Source organism: Myxocyprinus asiaticus, chromosome 41, assembly GCF_019703515.2.
Source record: "Myxocyprinus asiaticus isolate MX2 ecotype Aquarium Trade chromosome 41, UBuf_Myxa_2, whole genome shotgun sequence".
Lineage (NCBI taxonomy): Eukaryota > Metazoa > Chordata > Actinopteri > Cypriniformes > Catostomidae > Myxocyprinus > Myxocyprinus asiaticus.
The window spans coordinates 7,543,005-7,560,014 of NC_059384.1; the positions used below are offsets into that span (position 1 = coordinate 7,543,005).

The following is a 17,010-nucleotide window of genomic DNA, read 5'->3' on the forward strand; positions in this document are numbered from 1 at the left end:
GATGGAGGGAACAAGACATTGTGTCCCTCTTGCCACAACACTGAACTACTCGCTGAAATGGCTGGGACCTTGTCTCGGCTCCTCAGCACAAAATCTGAATGAGTGGTTGCATACCAGCTCCTTTTATACCCGTATGTCCGGGGGAGTGGCATGCAAATTCCACTCGCCAATCCTTTTTTCAATAAGCAGAGATGTTTGGGGCTCCCAAGAGTGACCCCTAGTGTCACTACATCGACACAACGTCTCCTTCCCTCCATCAGGGAACAGAGGTTACGAAAGTAACCATGACGTTAATGATTCATTAAATCATTAAATAAATCAATAAATGTCCCTTGTATTTTATTTTAGCACTATTTTGCATCCATTTTCATTTTAGGGTTGATTTTACATTTACGCATGTGCTTCGTGTCTTTTCATTTCCAGGGTTATGGTTATCGGCATGTTTATCGGCATGTCACTCAACAACAGTGGGCGTAGCCTTTTAAAATCAATTTCTTTGGACTTTCTGGTTAGTTTAAAATTTTTCCACACAACAACAGCAATGGTAGAGCTTGGTACAATAAGAGATTTCTTGTTGACTCTTGCAGATGAAGTTGCTAACCAGAATTTTGACAATTATGACTTAATTTGAACCCATATTGAAAATGTAAGGGAGATGCTGACTGAAATGCTGTAAATGACTGTAACACTGGCTTTGAGGTGTGGACCATTCTTAACATACTTGAGCCGTATGTCCGACTAATTTCTAATTGATTTGCTGCAGTTCTTAGTAGATCTGACAGCTGCCGCCTTGACTCTGATGCCTCCATCATTCAGCACATGCCAGCTACTGTCTCAGTTTCTTCTTCACTCTTCATCAAACTTCAGGCGTTTTGGTGATTACTTTGGACTGCTGACATTCTGAGCCAATGAGAAAATCTCAAAGCAGCCCACCTGCATTGATTGGCGTCTTGGTAATGCTCTTGCTTAAATGAAAAAGATCCCATAGCAAGCTCTTAAATGAAAATTGAGGCACAGAACTATTGTTTAAAGAGCCCATATTATGCAAATTTATATGTTCATAATTTTATTTTGCGGGTCTACTAGAATAGGTTTACATGCTTTAATGTTCAAAAAACAAATTTTTCTCATACTGTACATTTCTTTTCCCCGTTCTTCATACTCTGGCTGAAACGCTCTGATTTACCTCCTGTCACTTTAAAGCCCCTTTTTCCGAAAAACCCAGTGTGCTCTGATTGGTCAGCTGGCCTAGTCTGTTGTGATTGGTCAACCGTGTAGAGTGTGTGTCAGAAATGTAACGGCCCTTACCATATCTGAGTTTCAGCTCCCGAAGCTTCGTGAGCAGCTCTGTAAACACTATTGTAACTATAGTAACAGTGACGTCGGTTTTTGCCATACCAGCTCTAGCCCGAGTCCGATAACGAAAGTTTGGAAGAACAAGCTGATCAACCCAAACCACCTTTGCAAGCATGACTTGAGCAGCTGATTAGCAAAACTATTTCAACACAATAAAATTAGCTAGCAGGTTAGCAGAGGCCTACAGCTATGCACTGGGTGTACACCGTAACTACAACACAAAACTCCGCATTTGAACTCTCGGTAGCAGATAAATCCACAAATAATCAAGCATACTTACAGGTTGTGATTCTGAAGCGCCAGATTGTCCCAACAAAGTGGGAACTGCACCATCTTTCAGGAGTAACCGTCTTGAAAATCTGGCACTGGTTGTGGTTATACTGCTAAATAATTCAAATAAATTTTAACCACTGATTCTTCAATTCGTCTGCCTTTGGAAGTCCAAACAAAGAGATTTTGCTTTTGCAGTGAAGAAAACAGCATCTTCTCGACATGGCGACAACACTATGGGCCAAAGTAGCCCTTAGGTGGGCATTATGCAAATGTGTTACATAGTGACGTAGATACTTTACGGAAGAAATGTTTCATGTAGTTCTTGAGCAGTGTTTTCTGTGGGAGAGAATAACTCCCTTTTGCGTGGACTTTTTGCTTTGTAGCTTTGCAGACCTTTTACATGCACAAACAGCTATAATACACACTAAAGGAAAAGTAAAATCCCAAAAAGCATAATAGGGCCTCTTTAAATTAAACTGATTCAAAGCAATGGCTGAAATGAAATACATGGGAGATTTTATGTACTGATTTAATGGTGAATTTAATACATTTGCTATGCATTTAATGATTTATTTAAATATTTAATTATTTATTTAATAATACATTAAATTAATTCGCTATGTATTTAATGATTTATTTAAATATTTAAATATTAATTTAATAATGCATTGAAATAATTCACTATTCATTTAAAGATTTATTTTAATATTTAAATATTTAACTATTTATTTAATGATTAATTTAATTCACTTTGTATTTAATGATTTAAGTATTTAAATATTTATTTAATGATTTAATTTTGAGTAATTTGGCCCTCCATATTAAAGAGGCCACAGTATTTTCCACCCTCTTTAAGACCCTTAGAATTAAGGGTGCTGCTATGCCTTTCAGAAATTCCTCCTTTACATGTGAAATAAGCAAAAAGCGAGCTTGTTATTGTGTCAAATATAATTTTTAACTGCCCCACCCTACGATAACAGCCTCTTGCGAAGCCTGTTTCACAATTTGTGACAGGTTTAAAAAAGAATCTGTGCTGAAATGTGCCACTCAAACTGTAAAGATGATCAGGGATCTTGTTAAAAATAAACATCGGCAACTCTTTCCTAATGCTGGGATTCTTGAGAAGGATATGCAGAGTTGCAGATGCTACACACAGCAAGGAACGGCACAAGGTTTGATGGACTGTCCAGCATTTACTCTTAACAGTAGAGCTGGTGTTCAGGAATAATAGCATTTATCCTACTTAACCTCTGAAAAAGACTGGCCGTGCCAAGTTTCTGAACATAGAATAGTCATCGTTGACATGTAACCGCGGACCAGAGTATGTAAGCAGAGCCACATGATTTTGCCTGAAGCGAGGAGTGGGTCTTTTGAAAAACGGTGTCATTGTTTTCTCTCGCTCTAAGACTGCTCCACTAACGCTCTATCATGAGCAAAACACCTGTTAACGGCCCATAATGCAGCAAGAATTCACCATGTTAAAAGCAGTGTTAAACACTATTGGCATAAAAGAAAAATGGAATTTCTGATATTATCAGAAAGAATGTGATGAAAAATACAAATGTCAATTTAAATTAATGACGGTGAAGGAGAACATGAGTGAGGTGAACAAAGGTATGTTATGGAATCTTAAAAGGCATGTGTCCAGAAAACACGATAAAATCTGTGTACATGTGGAAAGAAAATCTAAAGGTCAGTAATACATATCTCTCTCTCCCTCCTATTAAATATTTTGAATAATCATATCATCATTCCAATCTAATGTACCGTCATCTCAACTGAATTTAATAAATTTAATAAAAAACCATCTGAACTTATCAATTTGTTAATATTGCGTAGTTTGACTTTAATTGCTTGCTATCAAAATATACGTTTTAGTGCCATAGTTTATGCAATTTACATGTGCAGATGAAGAAGCTCAGCAAATGCGATCCAAGGTAGAGAGAGGTTTAAAATATTTAAAAGATAATATTTAAAACCTAGTATTTCTGAAAGGGAACTCATCATTGGACATATAGCTTGATAATCTTATCTAGTCTTGAAAATAAAAGTGTAGAACATTCCTGAGTATGTAATTAAACCAACCTTTTATGCGTTCACAGAATTATAGGGCAAGGTTAATTTAGAAATAAAAAAAGGGCGTGGCCTGGGTAGCTCAGCGAGTAAAGACGCTAACTATCACCCCTGGAGTTGGAGTTCGAATCCAGGGCGTGCTAAGTGACTCCAGCCAGGTCTCCTGAGCAACCAAATTGGCCCAGTTGCTAGGGAGGGTAGACTCGCATGGGATAACCTCCTCGTGGTCGCTACAAAGTGGTTCTCGCTCTCGGTGGGGCACGTGGTGTGTTGTGCATGGATGCCATGGAGAATAGTGTGAAGCCTCCACATGCGCTATGTCTCCGCGGAAACGCGCAAAACAAGCCACGTGATAAGATGCGTGGATTGACGGTCTCAGACGCGGAGGCAACTGAGATTCATCCTCCGCCACCCGGATTGAGGCGAATCACTACGCCACCACGAGGACTTAGAGAGTATTGGGAATTCCAAATTGGGGAGATAAAGGGGAGAAAATAAAAATAAATGAATAAATGAATAAAGGGCAATAATAATAATACATAGGCCTAATAAAAAAAAAATCTGTTTTGTAATTTATTTAATTTAATGGGTTTGGTATTGTTACCGACATGTTTCAAAAGTAAGCTAATTTAAATAATTTAATATAGACTTGGGCTAATGTAAGTGTTCTAATAAAGCACATTTAAACTTTTATCCAAGTATTGTGTATTTATTTTTAATTTAATACATCTTCTGTATGGAGGTTTGTGATATTTTAAAGCATACTGAAATAACTTACAGTGGAGCGGTAGTTAGGTGCAAGTTTCGCCATAGAGCGAAGGAGGGAGGAGCGGGGAGTGGGAAATGGAGAACCTGGAGTGGAGCTGGAGTGGAGTGATTATAGAATTATTTCAGCGTGGAGGGAAAATTATTGCCACTCCACTCCACCCTACTCACATACTCTGATGTGGACGGGTTATATGTTTTGCAGCTTAGTTTTAAGAAATAGTCTTTTTGGACTTAGGCTAGCGTTTTCAACAAACAACAGTATTTTGTTTTATAGAACAATGGACTCTTATCTCAAATAATCAAGGAAAATCTTCCTTGGAAGAGCCCCGCACCCACCTTTCCACAAATATCCCAGCTTGCACCGCGTGCACAATGCTGCGAAATCGCGGCTTCTCCTCCGACCGTCTCAACATCAGCCCCATCTGACGTGTGAAAGTTGATGCCAGCCAGTCGCGCACTTCTGAGGGAACAGAGTCGGACTGGATGTCACTGAGCTCATCCTCTGTGTCCACCAACCGCCTGCAGGAACACACAAACACACACAAACTCAAATAAGACATGATTCCTGACTGAAGGCACTTAAATGGGTAAATCATGTCACTCGTGATCTTGTCAGATGGAATTTCAGCCAAAACGTCTCTGAGCAAAATTTATGAAAAGAAACAGAGGTAAAAATATACAATCTACATCAGGATTAAGGATATGGGGTAGTTTTGTGGTTGTACATTAGGTTAATATTTACATGAATGTATAAGGAAAGTGTATATTTTAGCTGTTGTAACTTGTCACTTATTTCTTTAAAGTTTTTCACTGTTTTTAGTCTCCACCAGTTCATTTTAAATGGCCCTGCAGAGTGACAAACACATTTTTAAAACTATAAATTTACCATATAGTCTTTCAATTAATGAGGTCATGAAACTACATGCATAATAATTATAACAGAATTAGCTAAATGCTTTTTACAATCATTTTAAATGGAGTATACCATGCGAAATTGCAGGACATGTTAGTTAGGCGCAAACCCATGTACAAACATATACAAATATTCCAAAATCACCTAAACAATAATTCTAAACATGTCTACGGTGGTCTGAGCAGTATTTAATTTAAAGGATGCCACACTTATTTCTGAGATAGTAGCAGATGTCTAGACATCCATTTCATTCGTCAGCACATCCAAATAAAACATCTAGAAACCAGATAACATGCAATAATTCTAACATTTCCTCTTTATGTCAAATCAACCTAGAGGTTTTAGAGCAGCTTTAGGGATTACGCCATCTAACACACTCAAGAAACAACATTTACCTTAGACCCCTGACCTCTGACCCCAAGGTTGTTTAAATATTTGTTAAAGGAATAGTTCACCCAAAAATGAAAATTCTCTCACAATTTACTCACCCTCATGCCATCCCAGATATGTATGACTTTCTTGCTTCTGCAGAACACAAAGATTTTTAGAAGAATATCTCAGCTCTGTAGCTCCATACAACGCAAGTAAATGGTGGTCAAAACTTTAAAGGTCCAAAAAGCATATAAAGGCAGCATAAAATTAATCCATATGACTCCAGTGATTTAATCTGTATCTTCAGAAGCAATATACGGTAATAGGTTTGGGTGAGAAACAGATCAATATTTAAGTATTTTTTACTATAAATCTCCACTTTCACTTTCACATTCTTCTTCTTTTGATTTTTGTCAATTAAAATTCTTTGTGCATATTGCTACCTACTGGGCAGGGAGAATAATTTATAGTAAAAAAAAAAAGAACTTAAATATTGATCTGTTTCTTACCCACACCTATCATATTGCTTCTGAAGACATGGATTATACTACTGGAGTCATGTGGATTACTTTTATGCTGCCTTTATATGCTTTTTGGACCTTCAAAGTTCTGGTCACCATTCACTTGCATTGTATGGACCTACAGAGCTGAGATATTTTGGATGATCTTTCCCTTAAGAGAAAAGAGGGAGAGAAATGTACAATTTGCGTGTAGTGTGTTTTCTTTACCTCGTCTCTTCAATGTAGACGGACTCCAAAACAGATGCAGCATATTCTAGATTTTTCTTCAGGTCTACAACTGAAGCCTCACCTCTTTCCAACTGTTTCACTAAACATCTCAGCCTGAAATGAGAAGAAAACATAACAAATCTGATTAAGTCTGATGATTTTTCTTTTTTTGTAATTTATTATTCCATTTTCGCCTTTAATGGATAGGACTAGGGATGTGAGAGACTAGTCGACTAAACTGTTCTGATGCTACTAGTCAACACTGGAATTACTAGTCAGTCAGTATTTTTCCTCATTAAACTGTTTTGCATTTTTACACATTTAAGTTTGGCTTTACGTTATTACAAAGGCTGCACTTAAATTATGTCCATGCTAATGCTACACATTTTTAAATATAATTAGTAATACAAATATTATTTAAAAAGAGGATATCTGGAGCAGATATACAAAACTCTTTTCACCTCAGGCTGCGCCTGCTTCTTCCCTCTTTCTCTCGTGGCGCGTGGAGGATAATGTCCTCTCGCAAGACCAGCAAAGTAGCTATGGAAATCACTTTGGCGATGGTGTGGGAAGCGTATTTCCCAAACATTGGCTTGCAAGTCGCTATGGATGTTTTTGAGTCACACTGAGTCTTTAAATCTGTGCATGCTTGCAAGTTATTTTCCCACCGAGCTGGCTTTTTCAAGGGCAGGATAATCACCTCAGGTGAGTCAGGTCCTGTCTTTCACCGGACCTTGTTGACATGTGAATTTTGTTCATCAAAAATGTATGCATGTGAGTAAGTAGCCTAGAAAATTACTATTTTGCAAATATTGTTTTACCCTGTTGATCAAGAAAGCTATTTTCAACGATGTGTCAACTGCTTAACTGGTTAAACCCTTTTATTCTGTGTGCACGTCATGTTTAGAACAATTCATTTGGGTTATTGTACATTTCTCACAGGCCTATTTTTTTCCATCCTATTTTTCTTTTTTTACATCGTAACTGTTATTGTTTAACATTCTTAACCCAACAGCTGTCATATTAGATCATAGGCTAATGCACGTCAACTTTTCAACACATTTTTTCACGCACGAGGCGTTAAGGACATACTTATTAACATTATGCCCTTACCCAAACCCCTTATCTAAACTTAACCAATCAGTAGAGTGTGTAAACATGATAGGAAGCTGTTGTGTGTGACAGAAGCAAGTTAGATGGAAACGATGTCCAGTGACGTCATTGGCTGTTGTGGCAGTCGCACGATATCATACGAATTAGCCACATTTTGTAAAGTCGTACGAATCTTGACGATTTTGCTGTGAGGGTGTGTTGCAGATTTCGCTAACATTGATTCATTAAATGCATGTCATCAGGGCTGACCCTTGGGTTTGTGGGGCCCTAGGAAAATCATGAAAATGCCGTAACTTTAAAACAACCATGGAACCACTGCAAAAGTGATGAGCAGATTTGTTTGAAATGAAAGCACTAAAAAATAAGCACTATGCTGTATAGTTCAGTAGATGACAAATAACGTGTCCAATAGCTTTTTTTTTTCCCAACATGAAGATGTTAGGTTAAAATGTGCATGTATGCATAAGGGAATATGTGTAGTTTAGTTGCTGTGACAAGTCACCATTTTATCGCCTTATTTTGATCTCCTTTCAACTTTTTTCTAGAAGTACATATAAACCAATGTCTCAATTAATATGAGGTCATGGAAACCGCAAGTATGGTAATTACTGGGTAACATTTTACAATAAGGTTTGCATTAGATAAAATTTTCCAGCATTTATTAATCTTGGCTAATGTCGATTTATAAAAATACAAATGTTTATTGTTCATATCGTATTAACTAATGTAAACTTATAAAAAATTTTATGTTAAAAATTGACTAGTATATGAAGAAATTAACATTATCCAAGATTATTAAGTATTGTTCATTGTTAATTAATATTTACTAACGTAGTTAAATAATGTTAACAAATACAAGCATAAGTGTTACACATTAAAGTAACACAAAATAAGAAAATGCTGTTTAAAGTAGTTTTAGATAGTTTTAATAGTATAGGACACAGCTGACAATGCTTGAAATTCCATTTCAACTACCCACATAAGCTCCTGTCACCAAGACAAATTCCTTGTATGAGTAAGCATACTTGGCAATAAAGCTCATTCTGATTCTGATTCTGATAACATGTATAATTGTTTATTTAGAGCAACAAAATCAATGAAAACAAAAAGTTGGCCAGAATGGGAGCAAAAGTGAATAAAAGTTAAAACATCAGGGAAAATAAGGTAACTACAGCAATGTATAATGTATAATTCTGTATAAATAAAATTACATATTTTAAATAGGGCCTATAAACACAACAACTCGAAATATATATTTGTAAACAAATGTAAAGAAAATGCACATACCTCTTAGAGAGCAGACACCTTTGCAGATAGGATGGTTTGGTTATTTTCCAGATTAGTTGCTCATATTTTCACTCTATGTGAGTTTTTTTTTTTTTTTTGCACCTTTATATCGGCAGTGTCCGAATATCTTCCTGTGTAATAATACTGCGAAAAGAAGCTATGCTCCAGGTCCCAGCAATGCTTTGCTTTATGAATTAATTATGCAGATTAGTGTGTACTGCTTAGCTTTACTTCTTGCCAATTTTAGATACATTGCTGTTATTTTATCTGCCGTAACTTTCAGTTATTTGTCTTATTGTGATTATACGTAATATGAGAATTTCAAAATAAAAGTCAGTGTTTCTTAATCTTATGACTTGTCCATTTACTTTCGTTAGCGGGGCCCCTTAGGCACGTCGGGGCCCTGGGCGGTCACCTGTATGGCCTGAAGGATGGGCCAGCCCTGCATGACATTTTCTATATTTAATGTAGCCTATGATGATGATAATGCAATTCAAGCACGTCGCAGATAAATGCCCCTTTTTCAGCGGAATTTGGCTGTTTGGAAATATTTTAAATGGGTCACATAAACACAATGTTATTTGACTGTTTCTGAGGGTTTCTTTCTTTTTAGACTAGCTGACTAGACAACTAACATTTTTGTTTAAACGTTAGTGAAATTAGTAATTCCACACATCCCTTGAGGACAGTGAATAACTGTCAGGAAAGATGGAATTGGGTGTTGACGCAGACTGGATTCGAACCTGCATCCTGTGAGCACATGCATTATCCACTGCACCACATCGGCAACAAAATTGAGCCCTTTAAATGTATTAGCAATTAGGGGGCATGATTTTGTAAATGCAGTTTACAAAATAAAATGAAAAAAATAAAATAAATAAATAATAAACATTAACGAGGCACACTCAAGACATCAAGAAAATAATTATTAATTAAATGCAAGAAGACCAATGACCATTCAATATGCAAATAGCAAAAACATCACTGCTAGATTTATACTGGCAAATATTCTAACAAAGTAAGTTTTAATCTTACTTACAGTACAAAAATAGATCACACTCCAATGAAATTATCTACAAAACAAAGTTTGAATGAAGTCTGTACATTAAAAATTGTGGAGAATAAAACAAGAATTTCCAAAAATAGTTGTGCCTTGTGAGCATGGTAATAAATACGAACATATTGTTTAGTTAAGAAGTCTTAAAAATTTTGCCTGAAACCCAAACTCTGTTCACTTGTGGTTTGTGGCTGCTGAAAGCTTTTTAGACAAAGTGAAAAGATTCATCCATCATTTTTATTACTAGGGATGATAAATAAAAAAAAAAAACACTCTTTGTTTCTGAACGTCAATAGATCCTTTTCACTGCCAAGAACTAAAATGAAGCGTTCTGTGTAGATTTTGACAACTTTTTCAGCTGTAACAGTATATAAATTGACAGAGTTTAAAATGTACATTGTAAAACAGATAGTTTTGGATCGGTCAATACAGTGTTCCAGTTGTGCTTAAATACACAATATTAACGACTATAACAAATCAAAGCACTTACTATTGTGTACACACAGGCAAAGCCACTTTAAATTATTTTTTAAAGTGAGCGTTTCTATTGTGTTTAGAACTTTAACACGGTTTGTAACTTATTTCACACACATTCACATGAGACAATAATATGGCTTCAATTCAGTTCTGTCACTTTTTTGTTTATGAGCCATATTTAGCATTTCCGAACTGGACTAAGACTTTCACTCATGTGGACATAGGGCAAAGTCATAAGGCCAACACTGATGTCCCAGGTGTGTGCAGACAGACTTCATTCTGTGTGGGCATGGGTGATGAGATATGTGTGTGAATGGAGAACATAGGAAACGTGCTTGACCCAATTCCAGACCAAATCAGCCAGACAACGTGAAGCTGAGGTGAGCATACAACAACATCCCTACCCCACATAAAAAAACATAAAAAAAAGAAAATTAAGTGAATTCATTTAATAGTTCAGTAATATTGCAATAATGCTGATCATAAATAAAAAATGAACATTTATAATAATTAAAGGCATGTTCCAGGATCAATACAAGTTAAGCTCAATAGACAGCATTTGTAGCATAATGCTTCTTACCACAGAATATATTTTTGAATAGTCATTTATTTAAAAAAAAAAAAAAAAAAATGTGTTTACAATAAGGCACATACACTGAAAGTTACTGGTTAAGTCCATAAATATTAAAATTGACACAACATTTTTAAAGTATAGCCAAGATGCAAAAATTAAACATGTTAAAATGATTTTAGTGTGATGAAATTTCTGTTCTTCACAATTTTAGTGTGATAAAACTACTTTTAGGGTTTGCTGGCATTTATCGTCATGGCAACAAAGCTGTATTATTGGATTTAACTTTATACAGATAAGGCTAGTAAGCGATTTTATCACACAAAAATCATGTTAACACGATTATGTTTAAGTCTTGTGGCTATACCTCAGAAAGATTAACATTTTTATGGGCTGGCCCCATTCACTTCAATTGTAAGCACCTTACTGTACACAAAATTTTTAACGAGTCAAAAATATTCTTGGTGGTAATCAAGCATTATGCCACAAATGCTATCGGTTGAGCTTAACTTGTGTTGAACCCAGAGTATTTCTTTAAAAACAAACAAAATTGTAAATTGATCAATTTGGGTAGTAGCTGCAGGTTTAGTTTAAATCAATTTCTACCCCAAAACGGCAACTTGAATGTCATCTTAATGGCCTCTTGTCTTCTATCCTTAAGTAGTCAGCAGCTGTGTTATTTGAATGAAGTGCTCTCATTCAACTCAAAAGTGTGACCTCGGAAACAGGGTCGAGGACATGCTGTTTGAACAATGTTATCGAAACCAGCGAGGCAGAGCAGAAATACATTCCGCTGGCGTCCCCGAGGAATCCCTTCCTTCCGACAAACACGCAATCGATGCCGCAAGTCAATGCCATCCCATTAGAGAATTAGTACTTCCTAGAATCTGTCCAGAGCAGAAATGATAAGAGCAAAAATTCATTAGATATGCACGCCCGCTTGGCCACGACCACACAATGTATGACCTTTCTAATACAGAGAAAGAGCCGGATTAGATGCTTATGATTAGACCATCAGACCACACCTTCCATCACAGAGTCGACTGTGACTGGATCAGGGACATCAGATATAGAAAGCATGCTTCAAATGAAGGACTGCCTAAATGTAAACGTATTGTACTGTATATGAATAGGAAATGTAGCTGCAGATACTGTGGTTGCAGTTTGCTTGAGCTGAGTTGTAACAGACATGGGTCTTCAGGGAACTGCCTTTATTGATTTTATATATTTTTTTCCCCAAAACTGAATGTGTTTTTGATAAGAACGGATTATGACATCAGCATGTCCTGGGCACAGATGTCTCAAAGATCCACCAGCACAACATTTTCTATGCACTGTATGGTCCGTATGGTTAAAAATAAATTTAATAAACATTGGGGTGTTCTATGCAAATACCCAGAAGGCCTGTGTGTTAATCCATCCCTGGTTGTTGATTATGATATGGTTTTTTAAGAAGCAAACTCCCCATGGAAATAAAGGTCTTTTTCACTAAGTTTCATGGCCATTTAATTCATGCCGAAACTTGCCGACCACAACATGTTTTATAAATCACCAACAACAGTAACACATCTATTTAAAATATACTCTGTGTAAGCACATAAAACACAGATGCTTCCAGCTATACAAGCTCGAATTCATGTCATTTTTTTCTGAAATGCAGCAAAGTGCAATTAATAACACACTCAAGTTAAGCATTGCATTCTCAGCAGTACCACAAGGAGCGTTGTGGCAGGCATTAGCGTAAACCAGGGCTATAAAGCTGTTCAGCCGTGACATCAATTTGTAGGCGACCCCAGAAGTCTAATTCGCCATGGGTTCCCTCTGGATTTTCCTATGGGTTTTTATAATGGGGTTTTTAAACTTAAAGTAAAATAAGGTTTGTGGTGAACATTACTTGAGGATACGTGGACGTTTTGTTCTACAACATAAATTACACACTTTCATACCTCAAACGTGAATTTTGAAGCCACCGTGTGTTTAAAAAAAAAAAAAATTATACAATTCATTACGGCTTCAAAACTCACGTTCAAGTTATCACTGTGTGTAATTTATGTTGTAGAACAAAACATCCATGTATTGTCAAGTAATGTTTATCACAGGCCTTATTTAACCCATTAAAACCCATAGGAAAATCCAGCCTGATCTCATTAATATATGTAGCTATTTGTCCGTTAATATTTGTAACATTTAAACGTACAAGTTTGTACTGGATAGACACTAAAACATACAATATGGACGTTTGAAAGCATCTAAAACGTAATTGTTTTTACATATTTACAGCTTTAGAAACGTAAAATGTTACAACTACAGTTGTGCTCAAAAGTTTCATACCCTGGCAGAAATTGTGAAATTTTGGCATTGATTTTGAAAATATGACTGATCATGCAAAAAAAAAAAACTGTCTATTATTTAAGGATAGTGATCATATGAAGCCATTTATTATCACATAGTTGTTTGGCTCCTTTTTAAATCATAATGATAACAGAAATCACCCAAATGGCCCTGATCAAAAGTTTACATACCCTTGAATGTTTGGCCTTGTTACAGACACATAAGGTGACACACACAGGTTTAAATGGCAACTGAAGGTTAATTTCCCACACCTGTGGCTTTTTAAATTGCAATTAGTGTCTGTGTATAATAACACAGTAATGGTCAATGAGTTTGTTAGCTCTCACGTGGATGCACTGAGCAGGCTAGATACTGAGCCATGGAGAGTAGAAAAGAACTGTCAAAAGCCCTGCGTAACAAGGTAATGGAACTTTATAAAGATGGAAAAGGATATAAAAAGATATCCAAAGCCTTGAAAATGCCAGTCAGTACTGTTCAATCACTTATTAAGAAGTGGACATTTCGGTGATCTCTTGATACCAAGCCAAGGTCAGGTAGACCAAGAAAGATTTCAGCCACAACTGCCAGAAGAATTGTTTGGGATACAAAGAAAAACCCACAGGTAACCTCAGGAGAAATATAGGCTGCTCTGGAAAAAGATGGTGTGGTTGTTTCAAGGAGCACAATATGACGATACTTGAACAAAAATGAGCTGCTTGGTCGAGTTGCCAGAAAGAAGCCTTTACTGTGCCAATGCCACAAAAAAGCCCGGTTACAATATGCCCAAAAACACCCTGACATGCTTCACAGCATCTGGCACACTGTAATTTGGAGTGACGAGAGCAAAACAGTCACAACCATAAGCGCTATGTTTGGAGAGGGGTCAACAAGGCCTATAGTGAAAAGAATACCATCCCCACTGTGAAGCATGGTGGTGGCTCACTGATGTTTTGGGGGTGTGTGAGGCACAGGGAATCTTGTGAAAATTGATGGCAAGATGAATGCAGCATGTTATCAGAAAATACTGGCAGACAGTTTGCATTCTTCTGCACGAAAGCTGTGCATGGGACGCCCTTGGACTTTCCAGCATGACAATGACCCTAAGTACAAGGCCAAGTTGACCCTCCAGTGGTTACAGCAGAAAAAGGTGAAGGTTCTGGAGTAGCCATCACAGTCTCCTGACCTTAATATCATCAAGCAACTCTGGGGAGATCTCAAACGTGCGATTCATGCAAGACGATCAAAGACTTTGCATGACCTGGAGGCATTTTGCCAAGACGAATGGGCAGCTATACCACCTGCAAGAATTTGGGGCCTCATAGACAACTATTACAAATGACTGCACACTGTCATTGACGCTAAAGGGGGCAATACACAGTATTAAGAACTAAGGGTATGCAGACTTTTGAACAGGGGTCATTTCATTTTTTTCTTTGTTGCCATGTTTTGTTTTATGATTGTGCCATTCTGTTATAACCTACAGTTGAATATGAATCCCATAAGAAATAAAAGAAATGTGTTTTGCCTGCTCATTCATGTTTTCTTTAAAAATGGTACATATATTACCAGTTCTCCAAGGGTATGCAAACTTTTGAGCACAACTGTATATTTGAATACACAAATCAATTATAAATATATTTGGGGGCCTGGGTAGCTCAGCGAGTATTGATGCTGACAACCACCCCTGGAGTAGCGAGTTCGAATCCAGTTAGTGCTGAGTGACTCCAGCCAGGTCTTCTAAGCAACCAAATTGGCCCAGTTGCTAGGGAGGGTAGAGTCACATGGGGTAACCTCCTTGTGGTTGCAATTAGGGGTTCTCTCTCTCAACGGGGCATGTGGTAAGTTGTGCGTGGGTTGTGGAGTTTAGCATGAGCGTCCACATGCGGAGTCTCCGTGGTGTCATGCACATCAAGCCACATGATAAGATGCGCGGACTGACAGTCTCAGGAGCAGAGGCAATTGAGAATTGTCCTCCACCACCCGGATTTAGGTGAGTAACCGCTCTACCACGAGGACCTACTAAGTAGTGGGAACTGAGCATTCCAAATTGGGAAAAAAGGGGATAAAAAAAAATAAAATAAAAACAATTTGAAATATATTTGTAAATTTTCACTGTTTTATAGATATTTAAGATCCCTTAACCCTACCCCAACCTCTAAACATAACCACATTTCAACAATATTAAAACATGTAACAAGTAGATTAATGTACAGAAGCAATTATTTTTGTTACAATATATTAATTTATATATATTTTACAGCCATCAATCCCACACCTACTCCTAAACCTAACCATAAACATTAATTAAGCATATAAAACACGTAAAAGGCAGATAAATTGAATCACAATAATTAATTCAGAAAAATGGCAAAATTTAATACAAAAGTAGTCCAAAGTAGTCTGATGTGCTCCCTGATGGCATACAATAGCATTGTGTGAGGTGGAGAGTAGAATTTAGAAATCTTCTCCTGATGCACTCCGTAACGGCACTGTGATACCTCATTGAAACATATACATCACAGATGTCGCAGGCATGTCGCAAACGGTCACGAGACACTTGAGAGCCAATGAGCATTCGACATCACTGCTGTAAAACCATTGGTCGTAATGCTTGAGGCGGCAGTTTTTGAATTCTGAAAACGAAACCAACACAGGCGTGTTGACGGTTACAGCGGGCGCGATGGCACTGCGGCAGATGGAGATCGTTGAATAAAAGGCTTGAATTTGGGTCTGTTCTTCACAGAAAGCAGTCTGTACATTTGGACTATGGCTAACAAATGTATGGATTTTTTATTGTTTTATGGTGCTTTTTGTGGTTTATTTTGTTTTTTTGGTATATTCTGAAAACTCCTTTTGTTTCCCATGGCAAACTAAAATAAAACTAAATGCTTAATAAATGATTAAATGATTACAGAGTTTTTATTCATTTTAATATTTTAAAGTTTAGTCTTGGTTAAAGTGATTTAATCCTTTAAAACGTTGTATAGGGCAGCAGAAATCACACAGAACTGAATGAAACCATTAAAATGTCATATTATAATGTCAACTGCATTAAATGTGATGGCATTTAACTAATCTGCATATTATAATTTAAATGTAATTAACTGATTAAATCTATGAATTATTCAATATTAATCAATTCAAACAGTACATGTAAACATTTGTACATTTCTATAGGTGTTAATACGTAAAATGATGACGTTAAGATGCTCAGTACATCAATATTATACATTTAAGTGTCTATGCAAACGTAAGAGAATGTATGTTTGCTAGAACCAAACTTTACTTAAGAATATATACGAATTTTCATGAGATCACATTGGAAAATCCCAAGGGAACCCATGGTGAATTCTCTTCCGGGTTTTTGGACTTAATTCAACTGAAGGGCCACGTCCTGCAGTTTAGTTCCAACCTTAAACAAACACAACTGCCTATAATTTTCAATTAATCTGAATAATCATTCTGAATAATAACACATCTGATTTAATGGCACAGATTTTTGAAGGTAATTCTATAACTGCCTGCATTGGCCAAGCATTTGCAAATCTGCATAGAGTATGTTTATAGCCTACGGTAAACTCTGTATACAAATACCATTTTATTTGTTGTTCATTCACGGTCATATTTTATCCGACAGATATATTTAGATTCTCCGTCGTACACACAGACCACCAGTGAAAACACACTCTGA

At 36.7% G+C, this 17,010-nt stretch overlaps 1 protein-coding gene across 6 annotated transcripts in view; it reads right to left on the reverse strand.

The window, feature by feature from the left end:
- The window catches only part of pde1ca (phosphodiesterase 1C, calmodulin-dependent a), a 96,132-nt gene that overhangs the window by 35,859 nt on the left and 43,263 nt on the right, over positions 1-17,010 (reverse strand). For 5 of the 6 annotated variants that reach the window (XM_051682366.1, XM_051682365.1, XM_051682370.1 and 2 more), the window contains 2 exons: positions 6,484-6,597; positions 4,807-4,989 (listed from right to left, as the gene is read on the reverse strand). In XM_051682366.1, the coding sequence (XP_051538326.1) occupies positions 4,807-4,989; positions 6,484-6,597 (297 nt within the window). Of the gene's footprint in view, positions 1-4,806; positions 4,990-6,483; positions 6,598-6,944; positions 8,024-17,010 lie in introns of those variants that run through there. The other variant, XM_051682368.1, reaches the window with a different exon arrangement.